The 19,703-nt window shown below is 36.9% G+C and overlaps 1 protein-coding gene across 1 annotated transcript in view; it reads right to left on the bottom strand.

Moving 5' to 3' along the window:
• Window positions 1–811: 811 nt before the first annotated feature.
• The window catches only part of EFEMP1 (EGF containing fibulin extracellular matrix protein 1), a 1,044,090-nt gene continuing 1,025,198 nt past the window's right edge, over window positions 812–19,703 (bottom strand). Inside the window, exons 6-12 of the mRNA XM_050754685.1 lie at window positions 15,885–16,007; window positions 11,992–12,111; window positions 10,864–10,983; window positions 9,159–9,278; window positions 5,189–5,312; window positions 4,909–5,104; window positions 812–1,442 (exon numbers count right to left, since the gene is read on the bottom strand). Of these exons, the coding sequence (XP_050610642.1) occupies window positions 1,281–1,442; window positions 4,909–5,104; window positions 5,189–5,312; window positions 9,159–9,278; window positions 10,864–10,983; window positions 11,992–12,111; window positions 15,885–16,007 (965 nt within the window). The 3' untranslated portion in view covers window positions 812–1,280. The remainder of the gene's footprint in view (window positions 1,443–4,908; window positions 5,105–5,188; window positions 5,313–9,158; window positions 9,279–10,863; window positions 10,984–11,991; window positions 12,112–15,884; window positions 16,008–19,703) is intronic.

Raw genomic sequence — 19,703 nt, 5'->3', positions numbered from 1 at the left:
TGCCTGTTTTGTGGCATGATTTTAACTGTCTTTTTGCTTCCTCATCTCCCAGTTTATTTATTAAAAAAAATCTAATAGTAGTTCTTGCGCTGGCACCTACAACTGATGTTTTTCCCAGATATAAAAATTATACTGGGGGCTGTTGACTACACTGAAAAACCTCCAAAGATTGGGTGATCTTCTAAAAGAATATTTATTTTTATTTAAAAATATGACACATCAAAGTGAAGCAGTGACATTTTAAACAAGGAGATGTATCAAACATTCCCAAGAATTGGGTAGGAGGGTAATTTGCTTAAGTTTACTGTCACTCTGGATGCCAGGAATAAAAACCATCATCACTTTCTTCCTTTGTGAGCATCAAGTACGAAGATGAGATATTTTAGTTATAAATTAGTGAAGTGTTAGGATTTAAATTTTATTTAGAAATTAAGACTTCTCCAGTGAAATACCTTTTATTCATTTTGTTCTGCATCTTGTGGAAGTACTGAATTCAGGGATGTTATTATATTTTCCAAGTTTGCTTCTTCAGGTCAGTTCCAATGTGGTTTAGAAGGAATTTATTTTCTCATATCCTCCCCATAGATTTCTCAATAGTATAATTTTCTAGGGGATATCTGGTTCATTTTGGGAATTCTGGAAAATTTTGCTTACTGTTTTTTACCAAATATTCACAATCTAAAATTTCTGACAGAATTAAAAATACCCTACAGAAACCAGCATATTGTACAACAATGATTTATTACTATGTAATGAACAACCACCTTTTGGCTGGTCATGAAAATAAAAACCAACACAAATATGGCAGATCCCCATTTTCTAAAGAAATATATCTTTATTGACCTTTTCCATTTTCTTACAAAGCAGTTAAAAACTCATTCTTACCCTTGCATGCTATTCAATGGTTATGATGGCCGCCTCCTTATGAGACTGTTAGTGGAGCTCTAGTAAGTTTCCTTAAGCACCACAGAAGATCATCATTGCTTGGTCCCACTTTTACAGGAAAGAATCCAAGTTTCACCAGACAGTGTATACTTAGCTCTCTTGAAGAAGACCAGTTTAGTGGATTAATGTCTAATTTACATACAGTAATAAAGACAAACTTTGAATCTTTACAGATTAAATGCCCACTTTATACCATGGTATAATTGTTTGAATTATGGGTGAGTGTGCAGTATAGAGATGTAGATGCACTAGATATATCTATAAATAAAATAGTGCTTTAAGGTAACAATATTCTTTGGCTGACTTAAATGCCTGTGGTTGACTCTTATAAAAGACTAAAATGAAAATGGCCCCACTATTATTGTCAATCTTAACACAGAGCTTGTGCGGAAGGTCCCTATACTGCTGACTGTCAGCATCTCCAGGTCCACGATATGTTCTCTTGGTCCTGATAATGACTTCACGAGCACAAGCATTGCACTTACAGGACTTGTTTGCTAAAATAAAAGAAAAAAGAGAAAGCAAAGAATAATTTTCCTTGCATCGGAGTTTCTATGCTTTGTTAGTATACCTCCTATAAGAATTAGGGGGAGAATTTTGAGGGTGGTATACAAGAGCCACTACTTGGTCCCTTCTTGGTTTCAACTCTTCTTGGCTCTTATCCCTTGTCTAATACAGTCATTAGTTCCAACTTCCAAGGACTTACTTTTTTTTTTTTTTTAAAAAAAAAAAGTTCTTTGTTTTTGATTCCTCCCTCTCTGTTAACATTTTTCTTCACTTTTATTGAGAAGTTGTGGACTCTACAGAGACTAGAGCTTAAGTGAGAATCTGATAATTTCTGAACTTGTAAACAAAGTTGTCACTTTTCATTTTCTCAACATTGTGCATCTGTTTACATTCTAGTAAGTAAAGAGAAATGGAAACAGTTTTTCAACAGAATGTGGTAAATGCTAAGATATACGGGGTTACCCAGGGCACGTATGAAGATACATAAATGTGTATGTATACAGGGAAGACAAAGAAGAGCCCTGAAGCACTGACAGAAAGCTTTTGAATGCCTGAGGAGAGTCACCAGGGACAACTGAAAGTTTTGTAAAGTAATATGTTCAGAAGAACTGGGTGCAGTTTCATTTTGATGAAGAATGTGATGGGTTCTTGTGAGTGGAGGGAGATGAGGTTGGAGAGGCAGGTAAGTGTATGTGTGAGTTTGAATGCCAAGGGATAGAGTCATGGATTAGGATTTAGCAATTACCTCAATGGGTGGACATTAAACCAAGGGAGAGAATGCTTTGGTTAGGTCTACTTGCTATATACTCATGAGCAGCTTGCGACCCTCTGCTGCAGCAGTCAGCATCTTTCTGATCACTTGTTCAGTGTCTTGACTACAAGCTCCATGGAGGCAGGAACTGGCTTGGGTTTATTCATTTTTATGTCTCCAGGATCTTCCATGGTGCATACCTCTTGTAAACAATAGTTGTAGGTAATAATAACACCTTGAAGGTGTTGATTGAATTAATTTATTCATTTAAAATATTTTTTTAGCATCTGCTATGTGCCAGCTACCATTCCATGTGCTGAGGATAGAAGAGTGAACAGACAGGTGTAGTCTCTGCTCTCATTATGCTCATATTCTAGTGGATGACATAGTTCAGTGAACACTAGACTAGGCAGTGATAGGGCTATGAATAATAATAGTAAGGCTCAGTAAGGGAGAAGAGACACTGGGGTACTGGGGGGTATGTTGGATATTCAACCTTCAATTTCATGTACTTTCTTTACAATATGTTCTTTTTTCCAGGGAAGATGGTTTTCTCAGCATTTTCTCAAAAGTAATATAAATCAAATTTTATATTCCACATATCCTTTCAAGAATCAGGCTACTCATGACTATCAAGAAACCTTCTTTGACAGCCCACGTTTTATTTGGACCCTGGAATTGAGCACAAAATTGCCCCCTTTCTATTTTCATAGATGTTAATTTTTTCTACACAATAATATTTAAAGTTCCTTGAAATCAGAAAATGTGCATTACATGTCCTTTTAATTCCTCATGACACCTAGCATAGAGCTGAGCATGTAGTAGGTGCTTAATTAAGCTAATTAATTAACCTAATTAACTTATTTAACCTGCTGTTGATGCATTTCAATGCCCTCTGCACAAGTAGAATTTTAGTGGAGAAACTGTAGGGTTTGATCCAAGTACTTTTTGAATTATGTGACAAGAAATAGTCTTGAAATGTCTATTTTTATTATTTTAAATAATTTTTTTTTCAAATAATTTAACATTATTTAACTCTGGAACTATCAAAATTGGCAATGTTTTATATCAGTCATGAGAATAAGGATTTCACTGGAGAAAAACACTGTATTTTTATTTGAAAGTATCAAGTCAGTAAATGCACTGATATGAATAGTAAGTAACTGTAAAAGTGCCATGTTTAATTGCAAAGAAAAAACACGTTGGAACTTTGTTTCACTCTTTGGTTATTCTGCTAGAAAATTTTATTTTCTTACATTATGGCTAAAAGTTCAAAATAGAAAATTATTTTTAAAGATTTTGTTATTTAAAAATAATGTTATTTGTTTAGGCTAGAATTAGTTAATTGGCAGTATCTGAACTGTGTAAAATTCACTCAGTGGAAATTTCTTATAAATAGCAAGAATATGTCAAATTTAAAATATCAAATGTTAAAGAACTATATTCTTTTTTGTTAGAAAAAATAATTGTAATAGATTGCATTTTGCATTGGGTCTTTTCAGAAGTTGGTCATGAGAAATTAATCATTTTCTAATATACTGGCAAAGAAATAGTATCACATAACTCTGGAGCTATATGGGAAATTAATATATCAAAAAACAGGATAAATGGGTAAACATTAAAAATCTGTAAACTGTGCCACAAGGACGAATTTCCCAATTTAATTCATATTCTCAAAATGAAATATTGGCTTTAAAATTTGATTAAAAATAAAGAGTGCCCAAAGGAGTTTTGAGAAAATTGTAACTGGATGAATAACATCATTAGCATGAAACAGTTACCGTAACTCTGCAAACTACTTGGTAGGGTGCCATCATTTTCACATGAAGTGGTGAGCCGTATTTAAAATATGTCCAAATTTTAACCTAAAATGAACTTGCTGAGATTTTGTAGGGAGACTGGAAGGCTGAGGCTTTGGGGTCAGGGAGACCAGCTCAGAAGCCACTGAAGGGATCATGGAAATGACAGGAGCCAGTTTATGGGAAGAGACATAGGGATGTGAGGAAGCAAAGATAACCCAGGAGACAGTGTGAAGAGGGAAATGGCAGAATTCAGAAAGTAGATTTCACACAGGCAATGAAAGATAGGAAGGTGACTCCATACTGTCAGCCCAGAAGTTTGCAAGAATGGTACAACTACTGACACATACTGTGCGGGGAGGTGGGGTCACTTCTCACATACTTACAGGTTTCAGTTTCGGTGTGAATGTAAACTGACTTGTGAATGTAACAATGATGAATTCATGATTTCTGGAAAACTCTTTAGGAGCTCCAGTAATTATTTTGGATTTGAATTATATGTATGCCTATATATAATTAATTAACCATCAGTGATTAGTGATACCTACTTAAGGGGTGTTTGGGGTGGGGGGATGGGAGGCTTGTATTTTGGTAGTCACACACAACTCTATCAGAGTCTGCCAAACTTAATATTTGAGTGACTTCAGGGATGCTACTTAAACTTTCTGCATCTCACTTTTCTCTTCCGTAAAAAATGGGGATGAATATTAATATCTATCTAGCAGTGTTACCAAGAGGAATAAATGAAATAATGTACCTGGAAGGGCTTACACAATGCCTACACATAAGACTCTTCAAATGTTTGCTTTCCTTCCACATGTGGATACCACACAACAACAACAACAACAACAACAACAACAAACTCCCATCTTTCTCAATAGTTAAGGCTGCCTTCAGGATACTTACTCGTAGGTAGAATTCTCCATTTTCATTTCCAGATTTAATCCGAAAAGTATTGATAGTGTTGGCATAAATAGTTGTGGCCTGTATCTGGAAGATGTCCGATGGCACAGACCTATCAGATCGGATGCTCATGTATTTGTAGACTATTGACTGGGGCAGTTCTCGGCACATGGCATTTGAGACTGGGCAAACACATCGGCTGCAGAGACAAACAAAAGTAGTTAGCAGTTTGGCTTGGTAAGACCAGAAAATCCTCACTTTCAAAAGTTCTGATTTTTCTTACTTCTCTGGTGTTAGAATGTAGGGATCTTGACAAGGATTTCGTGGATAACAACGGAAGCCGCCATGATAATTCCAACACATTTCATCCTCCCGGCATTCATTTGTGGTCTCACACTCATTTATATCTGTAGAGATGTAGGGTCAAAGAGTTTACTAACTAAACTAATGAACTGATCTAATTAAATCATATTACTGGCAGATTCTGTTTGCAAGGAAGGAGGTGTGAGGGCATCTGGACTGTGTTCAACCTGCTTTTAGACACAAGCCTGGGTGTTCGTTGCATTGAATTCAGGACAGATAGAGCTGAGACATTCTAGGCAGATTAATATGTGTCATTTCGTGATATTTTATCCAGCACCTCTTGTTCATCTGTTGAATTCAAAGCCCAATGTTAACCATTGACTCTGCCTATATAAAAGTTAAATAAACACCAGTTCCTGTCCTCAGGGACATTATAATTAAGGGAATATGTATATGGTTACTTAGAAAGTAAAATGGAATTAAGTAAGAGACAGATAAGTATACTGGGGGATGCGGAGCAGAGTTGGGTCATTTTGCCAGAGGGATTAGGGAAGGCTGAAGGAAGGAAGAGGCATCTCAACGTGGTCTTAAAGGGTGATGGTTAGATGGAGTTTTCATGGCTGGGGCAGGGAAGCCTTTCCAAGCTGAGAAATCAGCAAGCATAAACTATGGAGGGCAGCTTACCATCTCTTTCAGGAACTCGGGAGAAAGGAGAAAGCTAGAAATGTGGTTTCAGTAAGCTGAAGCATGCTGGGAGTGGATTATTACTGTCCAGAGGAAGCACAGCACAAGAAGTGAAACTATGAAGTGTTCCACCTCGTAGAGCATAGCAATTTTAGGACTGTAAGGAAAAAGAGGAAGTTAAGGAAGAGGCTGTCAGTGGAGGGAGACAGCCCAGGAAAAGGCAGTGCCAAAGAAGTCAGAGGGAGAGAGAGTCCCGGGAAGAAGGGCTGTGTTTACCTCAGGCTGGACAAAGATTGACTTTAGATTTGTGAATCAGAAGCCTCCAGATGACATCTGAGAGAACAGTTTTACTAGAGAGCCATTACATTTATAACAACAATACAAATAAAATTAATATCTACATCTCTATGTCTGTCTCCCTTTACATTTGAATAGTGATTTATATTTTATTCAATGTAAACTTTTTCTGAATCATTCCTTCTCCACAATGAGATATTTTCATTCATGAATTTACTAATTCTGTAAGTAATTTACTGAATCCTTACTTTAAGCCAAGCATGGGCTAGGTGCTGGGATATGGTCTCTTTTGAATTCTCATATCTGGTGTTCTTTTTTAAGGGCCTTTGTTGCTTTCTGCTTTGCATTATTGAAATCTGCATGTCTAGCTTAACCCTTCTATTAGCTTGTAAACTCCTTGAGGGCAACGGTTATTGTACCCATCTTTTAATCCTTTAATCACCTAGCATTAATGCAATAGAGCACCTGGCTTTAAGAAATAATAAATTGAACTAAGTTGCTCTTCACGCAAACTCTGTGGAGGTAGGTGAGAAAGATATTTTCACTTGATATGGATGAAAAACAAATAAGGGTTTAGTGGCTTATTCTAGTTCACATACTCTAAATAATTCATGCCTTGACTTTGGAGGGAAAAAAAAGTATTTTAGCTTCTAAACTGGCTACAGTTATCTGGAACTCAAGAGGAGACTGGAAAAGCCAGGTAGTCTCCAGGAGACAGTTACAAAAAGTGTCTTCTTGGGCTGGCTATGGCTAAAGAAAGAAAACTTAGATTCTTCGGATGAAATCACAATTGACTTATCCTTTCAGTATTTTCCACTTTTTTGAAAAATAAAGATGCTGTTTAGGTACAGGGAAAACTACTACTGATTTGTTATATGGAGTCCAACAGAAGCAAAAGACAACTTTATAATTTCATTTATTACTTCCAGTAATGTAGAGCCTAGCATAATCATCACCTTAATCATTCTGGAAAAATTTTCAGAAATTAATACTCTCAAAATATTTGATGAGTGTGTGTCTATGTGTATGTGTATTCTTTGTCTCTCTGTCTCTCTCTCCACACACACACACACGCACACACACACACGCACACACACACAGAGTTTTCATTTGTATAGGCCTGTGAAATGAGAACAGTTATTTCATCCCCAAAATAAGTCTTTGGAGAAAGTTAAGAATCCAAACCTTTTCAATTTCATTTTATTCCTGTGGACAAGGCTCAAAAGGAATGATTTCAGTAGGGGAAAGCAATTGCTTTATACTTTAGAAGAATGCTAACTCTTTTTCACAAAAAATGTTTTGGCTTAACCAAACATTCTGAAGCTGCATATCTTCAACATACAACATTTATGAATCCCCCACTTGCAACTTTAGTGCATTTTCCACCTTTAATTACAATAGATATAAATGTTTCCAGATAGATAGGCTAAGCAGGTAGGAGCCCACTGTGCATTAATCTGCTTCTATCTTTTGCTGAGCATCAAATCAATTTTTGATTAGAAACACATAGATAATTGTTTGAAGGACTCCAGAGAAATTTGTTAAGACATTCCACTAGCTAACATTTTCTTGCATATAATATGCATGTTGAAAGTCGCAATTAGGGTTCAGTAAGTAAAACCATTGGAATGCAATGTTTTCCCACAATTAACATTTATAAAGTGTGTAGTAACCTGGAACGGGTTATAAAGATGTTCATTGTGCAATGAACTACATTCTGATTATGCTCATACTCATTGGTAGGAGTCCAGTTGAATAATTGTGTGCCTATTATAAAATCCCAGGTCATAGATTTCCTCTGAGTTAATACTTTCCTGTAAAATCATGATATAGACTGAGAATCCCCAGTGTCTCCTTTCCTTGATCTTTTCTTTTCTTAACAGGATCTTTATTGTCCTTGTGTGCCTTTACTCCAACTCTGATTAAAAAGGACTCTCTACAGAAGATTTACTACTGACCAGTTACATTGGTAAGTAAATTTCATAAAAACACCTTGACTTGTACAGCCTTTATAGTTTGCAAATTATTTTTATGTATGTCATTCCACTAAATTCCCACAACTCCCTTTTCCAAATGAGGAAGCTGAGGCTCAAAGCAGTTTGAAAATTTGTTCAAGATTGTGCAGACCGAATACAGTGGAGCTGGGATTCAAACAAGTTTTTTGTCCTCAAGTTTGGTCATTTTTTTCATTCTTTTGTTGCTTTGTGTAAATTTAAGTGTTTGTACTAACTTTTCCAGGATTTTCTACATTTTTGATTTTATCTGACAGTCCTTTCCCTGTAAAGAAAATTTTCAACTACATGCAACATTGGAGGTAGGGTCCTTTTTTTTAGATTTTTCTGAGACTCTGAAATCATACCATTATAGGGAGTGGCCTCTTCCACTTTTGTATAGTTGTGAAGATCATCTGAATGTTTATTTTGAAACTAGACCCAAGGTCATTAGCTACTTTGGGGTTAGTAGTTTTTCTCTAAAATATTCAAATATATTTTACGACATATTAGGCTGACTTTTCTCAGCACCTACATTCTTACCCAATTCATAATTCTCATGTTTTAGAGAACTGAGACTGGATGGAGATATGTTTAACTCACATATTGAGCTTATGCTCTATACTCAAACTCACAGGTGAAACATTTTAATAACTGAATCTTTTCCAGTGGATGATTTGAAGATGTATCTCAAAGAGATTATGTAGGTTACATAGAAGAAATATCAATATTTTATTAAAATTATTTATCTTTTAAGGATGAAAAATGATTACTCTGAATTTCAAGGAAAGTCGGCATAAGCATAGAATTGCCTCTTTATGAGATGTATATATTTTATGATGAACAGGGGAAAAAAGAGCTTAAATTGTATATTCAAAGTGGGAAAAATGAAAGTCTATGGGAGAATGCTGTAACAACTTCTCGTCTCTTCCTGGTTAAAACTAAATACCTAACATATGAAAAAAAAATTAAACTTACCTTGACATGTTCTACTTCTCACCACTTGGTATCCCTGGGGGCACATACATGAGAATTTCCCAGGTTCATTGACACACTGATATTGACACAGGTAGCTTGAGGTTCTGCATTCATCAATGTCTGTCGAATCAGACAAGAGCAAGGACACAGAGTTGAAAAGCTTATGCACCACTACTTTGGATATATATATATATATATATATATATACACACACACACACACACACACACACACACACACACAAAAGATTAAAAATATTTATATTAAAATAATTATATATAATTAAAATTATATTTTAAGGAGAAAAATTATATCTGTATATATAAAGAGATCTGGCTTCTGATCCTATTCCTGCTACTGTGTGACTTGGGCACATTTCTTAAGTTGCCTGGGTTTCGTATACACACACACACACACACACACACACACACACACACACACACACACACACACATATATATTTTTTCCTGCTCAACAGTCCCAGGGAAGTAATATACTTTTGAGGTGAGCTAAAGAGAGTAAAAATATTGCAAATTCTGAAATAGAAATACAAAACTTTATAAGCAGCTGAAAGGTAAATTCTAACAATATCAGCTTATTTCCCTCTATGACTTCACAGCACAAAGAGTTTTTCTTATCATGACTTTTACTGAATCGTTACTCACAATTTGGCTAATCCTGGACCTAACTACACTACTGAATGAATTGGCTTGTGGTTGATGGTCTTCATTTTGGACTCTGCAGACCCATCCAGGATGTAGAGTTCATGTTTGTCTTCTCAGAAATTGGGTGACTTTGACACCAAGTTCATCTGAGCTTCGAACTCCAAGTCCCCTAACCTGTGCAAGCTTCCAGAATGACAACTTGGCAGGAGCTGGCCTTCAGGGGAAGAATGCTTTGCATTTCTGAATAGTGATGTCCCTACAGTTTACTCAGAAGGGCAGAGGCAGCTGTCCTGAGGTAGCCTCTTTCAGTTTTGAGCGTAATGGCATGATGTGAGGCTTCTCTCGTTAGGGTTCGAGCTTTGTGTAAAGCTGAGTGAACTGTGAGGAGGTCAGGGACATCAAGTGTCCGTGGCATCCCCCTCAGGATGTCTAATAACTTTTGAATTATACAACAAAATGTGCACATGCAATGGACTCTGAAGGTCATCAGTCTAGTTAAATGACCCTCCTCTTGTTCATGTGGAAAGTGAAACCCAGGCGACTTAAGAAATGTGCCCAAGTCACACAGTAGCAGGCATAGAACCAGAAGCCAGATCTCTTGATTTTTATTTTAATATTTTGACATGCACTTGGCTATTCTGAAACTTAAATGTGCACACCAGTCACCTGGAGTTTTTGTTGAATGTAGATTCAGACTTAGAAGGTCTGAGTTGGAGCCTGAGATTCTGCATTTCTCATAAGCTCCCAGGAGGTGCTGACACACCTGGTCACTGGATAATACACTGAGAAGCAACATGCTAGAGCACCCTTTCTAATTATTAGGGCCAGCCTGCACCTAATATTTCAGTTATTTTACTTCCTTTCCTTTTTCTTGGTAACACACTAAAAAGGCAATGTAACAACTGAACTACATTAACTGGATTTCAGAACAGAATTCCCATGGGTAAACATTTGTTTTCATAAATGGGTACCTAATCAGATAAAACAACAGCAATCACAGGGATTGGACTTTATTCCATACTATCTGGGAAGAGTTTTACCTTCACAGTTGAGCCTGTCACTGCTTAGTTCATATCCTTGATTGCACTGACAGATGAATGAACCAAGAATGTTGTAGCACTGCTGAGCACATTGATTGCTGGCATCACATTCATTTATATCTGAAAAAAAGTTATATATATATATATATATATATATAGAGAGAGAGAGAGAGAGAGAGAGAGAGAGAGAGACTTTAAACACATCCTTGCTCTTTTGTACCTATGTCATCTGCTGATAAATAATTCCCTAGCTGAATTATTTGCCCTGCAGAAGCTCACTGGAGAACATCCATTTAGGTTTCATATTTGTTGGAACAACTTCAAACGTCTGTCATATATTTCTTTTGGAAATACCAAAATATTTTTTCTAGGAATGACAGTTAGTTTGATGTTTGATGAATCTTTCCAAAGGAATTTAATGCTTCTAATAAATATACATTCCAGTATCTATTTTCTTTTGTTGTTGTGCAGATACAAAATGCCAGTTCTATAAATAATTGATATAAGACACTTACACTGATATGGTCTCTCAGCATGCTGTACTGAAGATTTATCTGTGCTATTTATTACTTTTTAAATGGGTTCTGTTAAATTCCATTACAATTATAACATAAGCCTTTGAGACCCATACGGAGTTTTGCAATGCTCTAAAGCACTGAAAATATTGTGAAAAGGCATTTTTCCTACACTAGATTTTTTCCAAGTCATGCCAATCTTTTAATTGTGTGCCGTGACATTGCATTCTGAAAGGGGAGAAGAAGCATGTAAAAATCAGATGCACTTGCAGTGGAAAGTTTATATACTTGAACTGGTAGTAACCTCTCTGGCACTTTCAGTATTATATCACACACTTTTGACTAATTGGTGTATGTATATCAATTGATTTGTAGTTTTAAATTTGTCGATATAGCCACAAAGGAGAACTAAAACCAAAGTTAAAAAGTTTTCCATTCACATCTTGATGTGTTTTAAGACACAGATTGGTTATTATCTTTTAAGCTTTATGATTGCTGAAGGGAAGTCGACGGAAACTATTTACTCAAGAACATAGAAAACTGGAAATACTGCAACATGGCATGGGGTTTCCTTTTGTGAAGACAGAAATCAGCAAGTTCTCAAAAGGCTTACCTACGCAGGTATAGTTGTTTGCTGCCAACTGAAACCCAGGACTGCACTGGCAATAAAATGAGCCTGGTGTATTCACACATCTTTGGTGGCAATATGGAGGAATGGTACATTCATCTATGTCTAGGTTATCAGGCACATACACAAAGAGAACAAAATGATTGAATTAGCATTGCTGTTTGCTTTCAAATTCTCTGTAAAGCATTATCTAGAAAACCTATCTAGAGAAAATCTCTTTTTAAAAGGAATACTTTCCTCTCTATTTTGTTAAAATTAGGGTATATATATATATTTTAAATATACTTCATATTCTGCAGTTAAGATGTTAAGAACAAAGACTCAATGTTCATGCCATTCAGTGGTAAATAAACTTGATGGGTGGGTTGAGATTTAAAGAAAAAAATAATTGAGACTATTGTACATATATATAAGATGTCAGTTTGGGGAGCTAAAAGCTTATGTATAATTACAGAAGTGAAAAAGAACTACTGAAGCACATTGGGCAGCACGAAACAAAGAAGAAAGAGTTGTGGGCTGTGCTCAACTGGTGACCTTGGCTAAGTCACTTATGCCTTCAGTATCTTGTTTTTTTGTTCTGGAAGATGTGGATAGCACGGCTTGCCATGTGTATCTTAGGACGTTTTTGTATATCAAATAAAAGAACACTGTGGAAGAATAGGATGCTAAATAAGTTACCTCTTGAGAGTGCTCTTTTGACACTTTGATGAAGTGTTCCAGCCTGTGTCCTTCTCATATAAATATTTTCAACTATAAAATGCTCAAATGAGAACTTGCAAAGGAGGATTAACATCTTAGAAGTGTAATAAAATTTCGTTAATTCATGATTCTACACTTTGTGACAACTTCAACATGGCATGTGTAATTTAAAACAACCATTATGCATATACAATGTAATGCTATATAGTGACACTGCCTTGTGGTAAACCCAAACAAAACAAACCTTTATGCTGGGCTCTTTTGGTACTTTAATAACTAAAATTATGGGAAGTAGTGTGCTCAAGTGGCCTCAGGATAACCTGAGTTTGAATCTTTGTTCTGGCAATTACTAGCTTGGTCTTAACCTCTCGAACTTCCATTTCCTCTTCTGTAAGTAGAATTATTGGGAAAGTTATGTGACATAATGTAGGCAAAGTTCCTGGCACAAAGCAGGTAAACATAAATGGGAACTAATAAGCTGCAAGATATATTTAATTTAACTTGAATATTGAAATAAATAGTAAGAAGATATTCACATGGCTTTCCCCTTACTTTGTTCAGGTGTCCATTCAAATGTCACCTCCTCAGGGTGGCCACCCTTCCCACCAATATAAAATAGGTTCTTCTGCCCTATCTATTTCCTTACCTTGCTTTAGACTTCTTTGTAGTCCTTAACAGTACTCAACATTGTGTTATGTGTTTATTTGCTTCTTGTGTGTTCCTTCAATATAGTGTATGGCAAATAAGAACTGTCTTCTCCCCTCAACTGTCTTCTCCCCTTGAGATAGAGGGTTTTTTGTCCGTTCATTGTTAGATCTGGAATAGGGCCTCGCGTAGTAGGTGCTCAATAAATACTATTTGAATGAATCGAAACTTCACACTAATTAAGAGCAATTTTAGCATAGTGCTTCCTAGTCCTCAGTACTGCCATCAGGTGCTAGTATTGATAGCTAATTTGTATGAGTGGTAGTATACTTTCTAATAGCTCCACGAGGACTATGAATTTGTAAAATTTGTTTACTACTATCCCAGTGTCTAGAACAATGCTTGTTACACATTAAGCCCTCAATAACTATTTGGTGAATAAATGATGCATGTCTTCTTAACTAATAAACATTCATTGAACCATTGTTATTTGCTAGCATTGTGTTTGGTACCGCAAGTTTATAATGATAATCACTATACTTATGTTCTGCCCTGTCTGGTATGAAAGACAGGCATAGAACAAATTATTCCATGGAATGAGAAGATCAGCAGTAGAAAGGAGTGTAAGGGACCCAGGGAGCACCATGCTACTTGAAACGTGGCCTGCTGACTGCTGCTGGTTCATGGGCTATTTGGACCAGTCTGCAATGATTAAATACAGAAACTGAGAGTACATGTTTATAAATAGCAATTTGACATTACTGCAACATTATTTTTATTGTACTTTACAGAAGTATTGGCCTGCCACAGATTGGAAATTTACAAAAAAGTATCCTTCATCCTAAATTTGAGAAGCACTGGCACAGGGGAGGGAGCAACTAATTATATTTGGGTAGATCATAGTGGGCTTCCCAGAGGAAATGATCCTAAGCTAGGATTTGGTAGTGAAATAAGAGTTTGCCATGAGGGAATGTTCTTGGTGCTGTAAAGAGCTTGTGTAGAGGCACCGAAGTGTAAGTAACACTGTGTGATGTGTGTGGGGAACTGGTGGAATAAAGCTGGGGTATAATATTATTTTGTGGTGGGGGAGAGGTGTTTATGCAACAGAAATGGACAATGATCAGATTGAGCAAGACCTTTCATGCTCTGTCGAGGAATGTAGACTTGATTCTCTCAGTGAGAGAAGCAGGAGGGAAGACACATGATTAGATCTGAGTTTAGGAATATTTCCTCCTACCACATTAAAAGGGCTGTGACCATATGTTCCATTATCTTTGATTCACCCCACACTAAGTTGGATTAGTTCTTTTTTTCTATACTTTTTATGCCCTCAAATGTTTATTTTCCTGTCTAATACAATGGCAAAATTTTGGTATCTCTGGAGTTTTCTACGCACTCTTCTTTTAAATCTCAGCTTCATTACAGCCAACCCTGGGCCTTCCTCAGAGGCTGGGCACTAACCCCAGCATCTAGGCACAGCCCTATGGCAGGCAGAACTGGGCGGGGGCCCACATGGAACTCAGTGTTGACATGTGAACATCAACAGCTCACATTCTCAGGCAAAAACTGACGCTGGTTGTCTGTCCCCACATCCTCACTCTCTGTTCCTAAGAGGAAATAAGGCTTCTTCACTGGTCTGTGATAAGAGGGGGTATGTAAATAAATGGGCAGTCGGTTAGAGTTTCATGCCTAGTGCTGGGCCTCATGATTGAGCCCAGAGTACTGTATTTTACTTCACTATCTGCCAGTTGGCTTCCTCACACTTTGTTCTTCCATTCACTCAAAACACATGCATAGAGCCTCCATCACATGGTGGGCATGCTTCAGGGACTGGGGAGACCACAGTGACACAAGCTGACCTGGTCTTGCTTTCAGGGAGCTCATGCTCTTAGGCCCTCCAACACAGGCACATGGTGAAGTTGGCTTTGTACTCCTGGTATCCTACAAAGGCTTGCAGCATAAAGAGCCTTTAATACCCATCTGTTGACTTAGAACAGGGACAGGGACTGTTCTAAGCATTCCCTACATGAGCTCTGGAGGTAGGGACCAGTACTATGTCCACAGTACAAGTGAACATAGTGAGACACAGGATTTAAGTAACTTACTCAAGGTCTCAAAGTGAACTGGGGTTGGTGCTTGGAATGCAACTCCACCATTTGCTTTATGTGCTGTGCTATGCTATGCTCTGCAGCAGTGGATGGTGAATGAAGCCCACAGTACCAGTGTGCTAGCACAATGGCCCCCAAAACAGCAAATTTAAATTTCTTTGTGGTTGTTTTTATGTTCCCATTCATACCCCAAATTTCTGCTCTTGCTTCGTCTAACATTTAGCCAACACTTTGTTATCCAGAATAGGCTCAACCTTTAAGGTTGTTTCTTGTTATTGTGGAAAATGGATTGGTAGTCTGTGAAAGAATAAGGAGTTATTGGCTACCACTCTCCAAAGAAATATGAATGCTTTCATTGGAATGCTTGAGGTTGAAACAGTTAAGGTACTCAAGACAGGACCGTGCTCACTGCACTGTGGTACTTACCTACGCACTGCTCCCCTCGCTTCTGATATCCAGGAGGGCACTGACATGCAAAGGATCCCCGTAAATTGATGCACACTTGGTCTGCTCTACAGTTGTGCGTCCCTGCAGTGCACTCGTCTATGTCTGTCAGAGACACGCAACACAGAAAGAATTGTCAGTTGTGAAGATGTTGATATTGCCTCCATTTTGCCACTTCTTAAGCTAAATTTTTACTTTATTCTTAAAAGCTTATAATGTTCTTACATTGGAAATGTTTAAAATTATAAATTATTTCAAGTGTTCAGAAAATAATTTTGCAAATACCAATAAGTACTGCTCAGATTTAACAAATGCTAACATTTTGCCATGTTGGTCTTGGCTCACTCTGTTTTGTTAAGAAACATTTCAGATACAGCTAAAGCCTCACACCATCCTCATCCCTTGACCCGTCACCTACCACTGTCTCAGTAGGAAGGAATCCTTCCCTGAGATGTTTTTGTACTTTCATTAGACAGGGATGCATCCATTAGAACATATGATATTGTTTTGTATGTTAAAACATTTAAATAGATTGTATGATACTTGCTTTTTCCATCCAATATATTGTATTTGAGATAATTTTCATTGACAAATTTCTAAGCAATAACAGTGTAATCAACCTTTAATATTATACGTTCCCTGTAGTTGTTTGTTTTTACAAACAGCAGGGTAACATGTACGTATACATTTTTATTTGCAAATTTCAGAATGCAAAGGATTCAATTTGATCGTGTTTCTCTAGCCTGTGTAGTTTAAAAATCCATATTTTCTCAAAGCAGTGCACTTCTGGGAATAATTTGCTAAATGTGCCTTAAGGAGTATGCAGGTTACAGTTCTAGAAAAGTAAAAAATGCCCAGTGATAGCATAATAAACCAGTTACAAAAAATTTCTTTGGGATCAAATGGTGATATAAAATTGTGTGTGTACATTCATATTTTCAGTCATTTATAAGTAAAATCTAATTTTACCTTATCTGTATCACCTTTATATTCATTCAGCTCTCCTATATCATGAAGTTAAGTAGCACACAAGAAAGGATCATATAATTTCATCATTCTTCAACAACCACTCTAAGCTTCATTAAAAAATGTCATAAAACTTGTGATTCCTAGATGACAATTTTTGCATAAAAACCAAAATACTACCCTGGGTCTACCACAGTGATGATCTAAGATCCCTGAGGCAGATTTCAGGGGTCTTAGATAATCACTGTGGCAGACCCAGGGTAGTATTTTGGAAGAAAAAGTAGGGAAAGAATCAATAATAAAAAATTGACCCAATTTCTGTCTTCCCTCTGAGAATCTCAGAGAGTAGCCTCTGAGGTTGGTTTGCCTTTCACTTTTCTGTATTTTCAAGGAGGATTGCCGCATTTACACTATGCAGTATAATAATACATGAAGTTGAGATTGTAAAAGGGTTGTCCTCAGAAATCGGCTTCACTTAGCTGGGTGTGGAAATGATAAGAGAGATTCTTTCCATAAGAAAGAGGGAGGGGAGATGAAAAATACTTGAGTGATGTATGGCTATTTATTGGATAATAATCTATAAAGCATCCACTTACGTAATTCTTTGAACTTGGTTTTAAAGTTTTGGCTAAGGTTTTTGTTACTTTGTTTTGAAATTTATTATAATTACTACTAGTATTATTTTCAAGTCAGTGATTACAAACTGTCCTTTTTAGGTACTATGCGATGGTGCAACAATCTTGCTTTGAAATTATCTGCTGTTCCTTGTGTCTTTTATTATTTTCTCAGATGCACTTGATGAAAACCTTTCTACTGGGGTTTCTTCAGAGCTTTATGACTCGTTAATGCAGAAATGACAGCAGAATTTCTATTGTTTTATGTCAAGAACATTTGCCAGCATTTGCAGTGATAACAGTCCTGAGAGATATGGCAATGTTAGATTCAGATGTGGCAAGTTTCCTCTGGCAGAAGATCAAGGCCCTGGGCTGGCTGCTGCATTTTCTAAGGGAGGCCTCAGCAGTGACTGAGGTTTTTCTTTTTGACATCTCTCTGCAAACTGCCTCCACCCCGCTGCATTCCTACAACTGATGCCCTATGACTTCCTTCCTACTTTCTTGTCGCTCATTTCTTAGTGTCTCATAAATAGGCTAACATTTCCAGTGGAATTAATGTATCATTAAATAGATTTTAAACACAAAAACCTGTGCTACTCCTTCTTAAGAATGAGGTCTGTTTACCTTCTGAGTGGGTTATTTAATAAAAATATTAGGTGAGTTAAATTAATTTAATAAAAACAACAACAACAAAAACAAATAAAATACCACTGTGCTCAATGCCACTACTTTCCTTCCCTTTCTCCATCAAAACCCAAACAAAGCTGCAACAAGACTTGCCTCACCTAGGACTGACTGGTGATTACACATTTTACTTACCGGGACTCATAAAATCGTCAAAAAAGTGACCTCTGTGACCAGGAAGCAGCTACTAACTACATTTCCATTTATGGCTTCTCTGACTGTGGTTTAGAATATTTATCCTCTCTCTTGCTGTTGGCGGTTTATCTAATGCTAAAGGCTATAAACAGACTCAATTTCTTTGACCTATTTTCAATGATATTAATGTCAATTTATTAGTTTATTTAAATAACACAATTTTATTTTGAAAATTGTACTTGGAGATCCTGGAATTACTTATTTACACATCTATACAAAGTCATATAAAATTATTATACATTGTTAAATTCTATTATGTTTGGCTTTTCTACTTCTGTGCATTTCCATTGGTCGTAAATACCAGAAAGCTCACTATGATACAAAAATTACTAAAATGGACAATGATGTCAGAAACTCAAAGCAGAATACCCATCCCTGTGCAGATGCTCTGGAAAAGCTGGCTGTCCCAGGAGCATTGATGACAGTCCACTGCCCTCTACTTGCTCCTGACTTCCCATAGTGCAAACACAGCCTTTTGTAGGTATCTCCATGGTGTGTAAGAAAAATCAGTTTCCTACATTTGTATGGGAGAATGTCTGCATTAGCAAAAGCAATGCTTTATTTATAAGGGAAACTACTCAGGTCAGCCATGATTTTCCTGATAATCTAAGACAAATTACTATGGGGAGAAATCTTTTGTTGTTTTTGCATGATTATAATTTATCCTTGACAGTTAAGCTCACTTGGTTTTTCAGGCAGTCAGTTAATAAATTTCCTGGGCCCTGGACCCAAGCTCTTTGGGTGGGGGTGGGGGATCTGTCTTATTTGCCCCCCCATATTCCCAGTGCCTAGGATCATGCATGAAACATGGTGGATTTTCAGTAAATATTTGTTCAATAAATGGATAAATGAGTTATTACCGTTTGCTAAGAATTGGTATCTAAAGTTTCAGGAAAAGTAGGATCAGTGTTTTACCTAATGGAGCTAAAAATGTATAAAGCAGAGTAACAGGTAATATCTGAGAAACACAGCAAAATCAGTAAGATGTCAGCAAAAGAAAAATAATGTTGAGCAGTTGAGTTCAGGAGTGCAGAGGCTATGAGGTATAAAGCAGATTTGCCAGAAGAGGTGGGTTCTCCACTGCATTTTGAAGAAGACGAGATACATGGGTTGCCAGGAAAAGGAAGCTGTTTCTAGGCAGAAAGCGGCTCACATTAGAAAATGCTGATAAAGACAAAACTGGTTTCCATGAGAAGAATGGCAGACAGATGGAGCCAGCACAGCTGCAGGGGCTCTGTGTGAGGAGCCTGGTACAGTGCCTGGTTGAAGAGGATCATGAAATGCTAGCTCTGTCATGAGCAAAATTCAAGGCCTTAAAGGCAAGATTAGAGAGTCTGGATTG

This window comes from Macaca thibetana, chromosome 13 (genome assembly GCF_024542745.1).
Source record: "Macaca thibetana thibetana isolate TM-01 chromosome 13, ASM2454274v1, whole genome shotgun sequence".
Lineage (NCBI taxonomy): Eukaryota > Metazoa > Chordata > Mammalia > Primates > Cercopithecidae > Macaca > Macaca thibetana.
The sequence above is the reverse complement of the archived record's forward strand: the minus strand, read 5'-3'. Positions and strand labels throughout refer to the sequence as shown.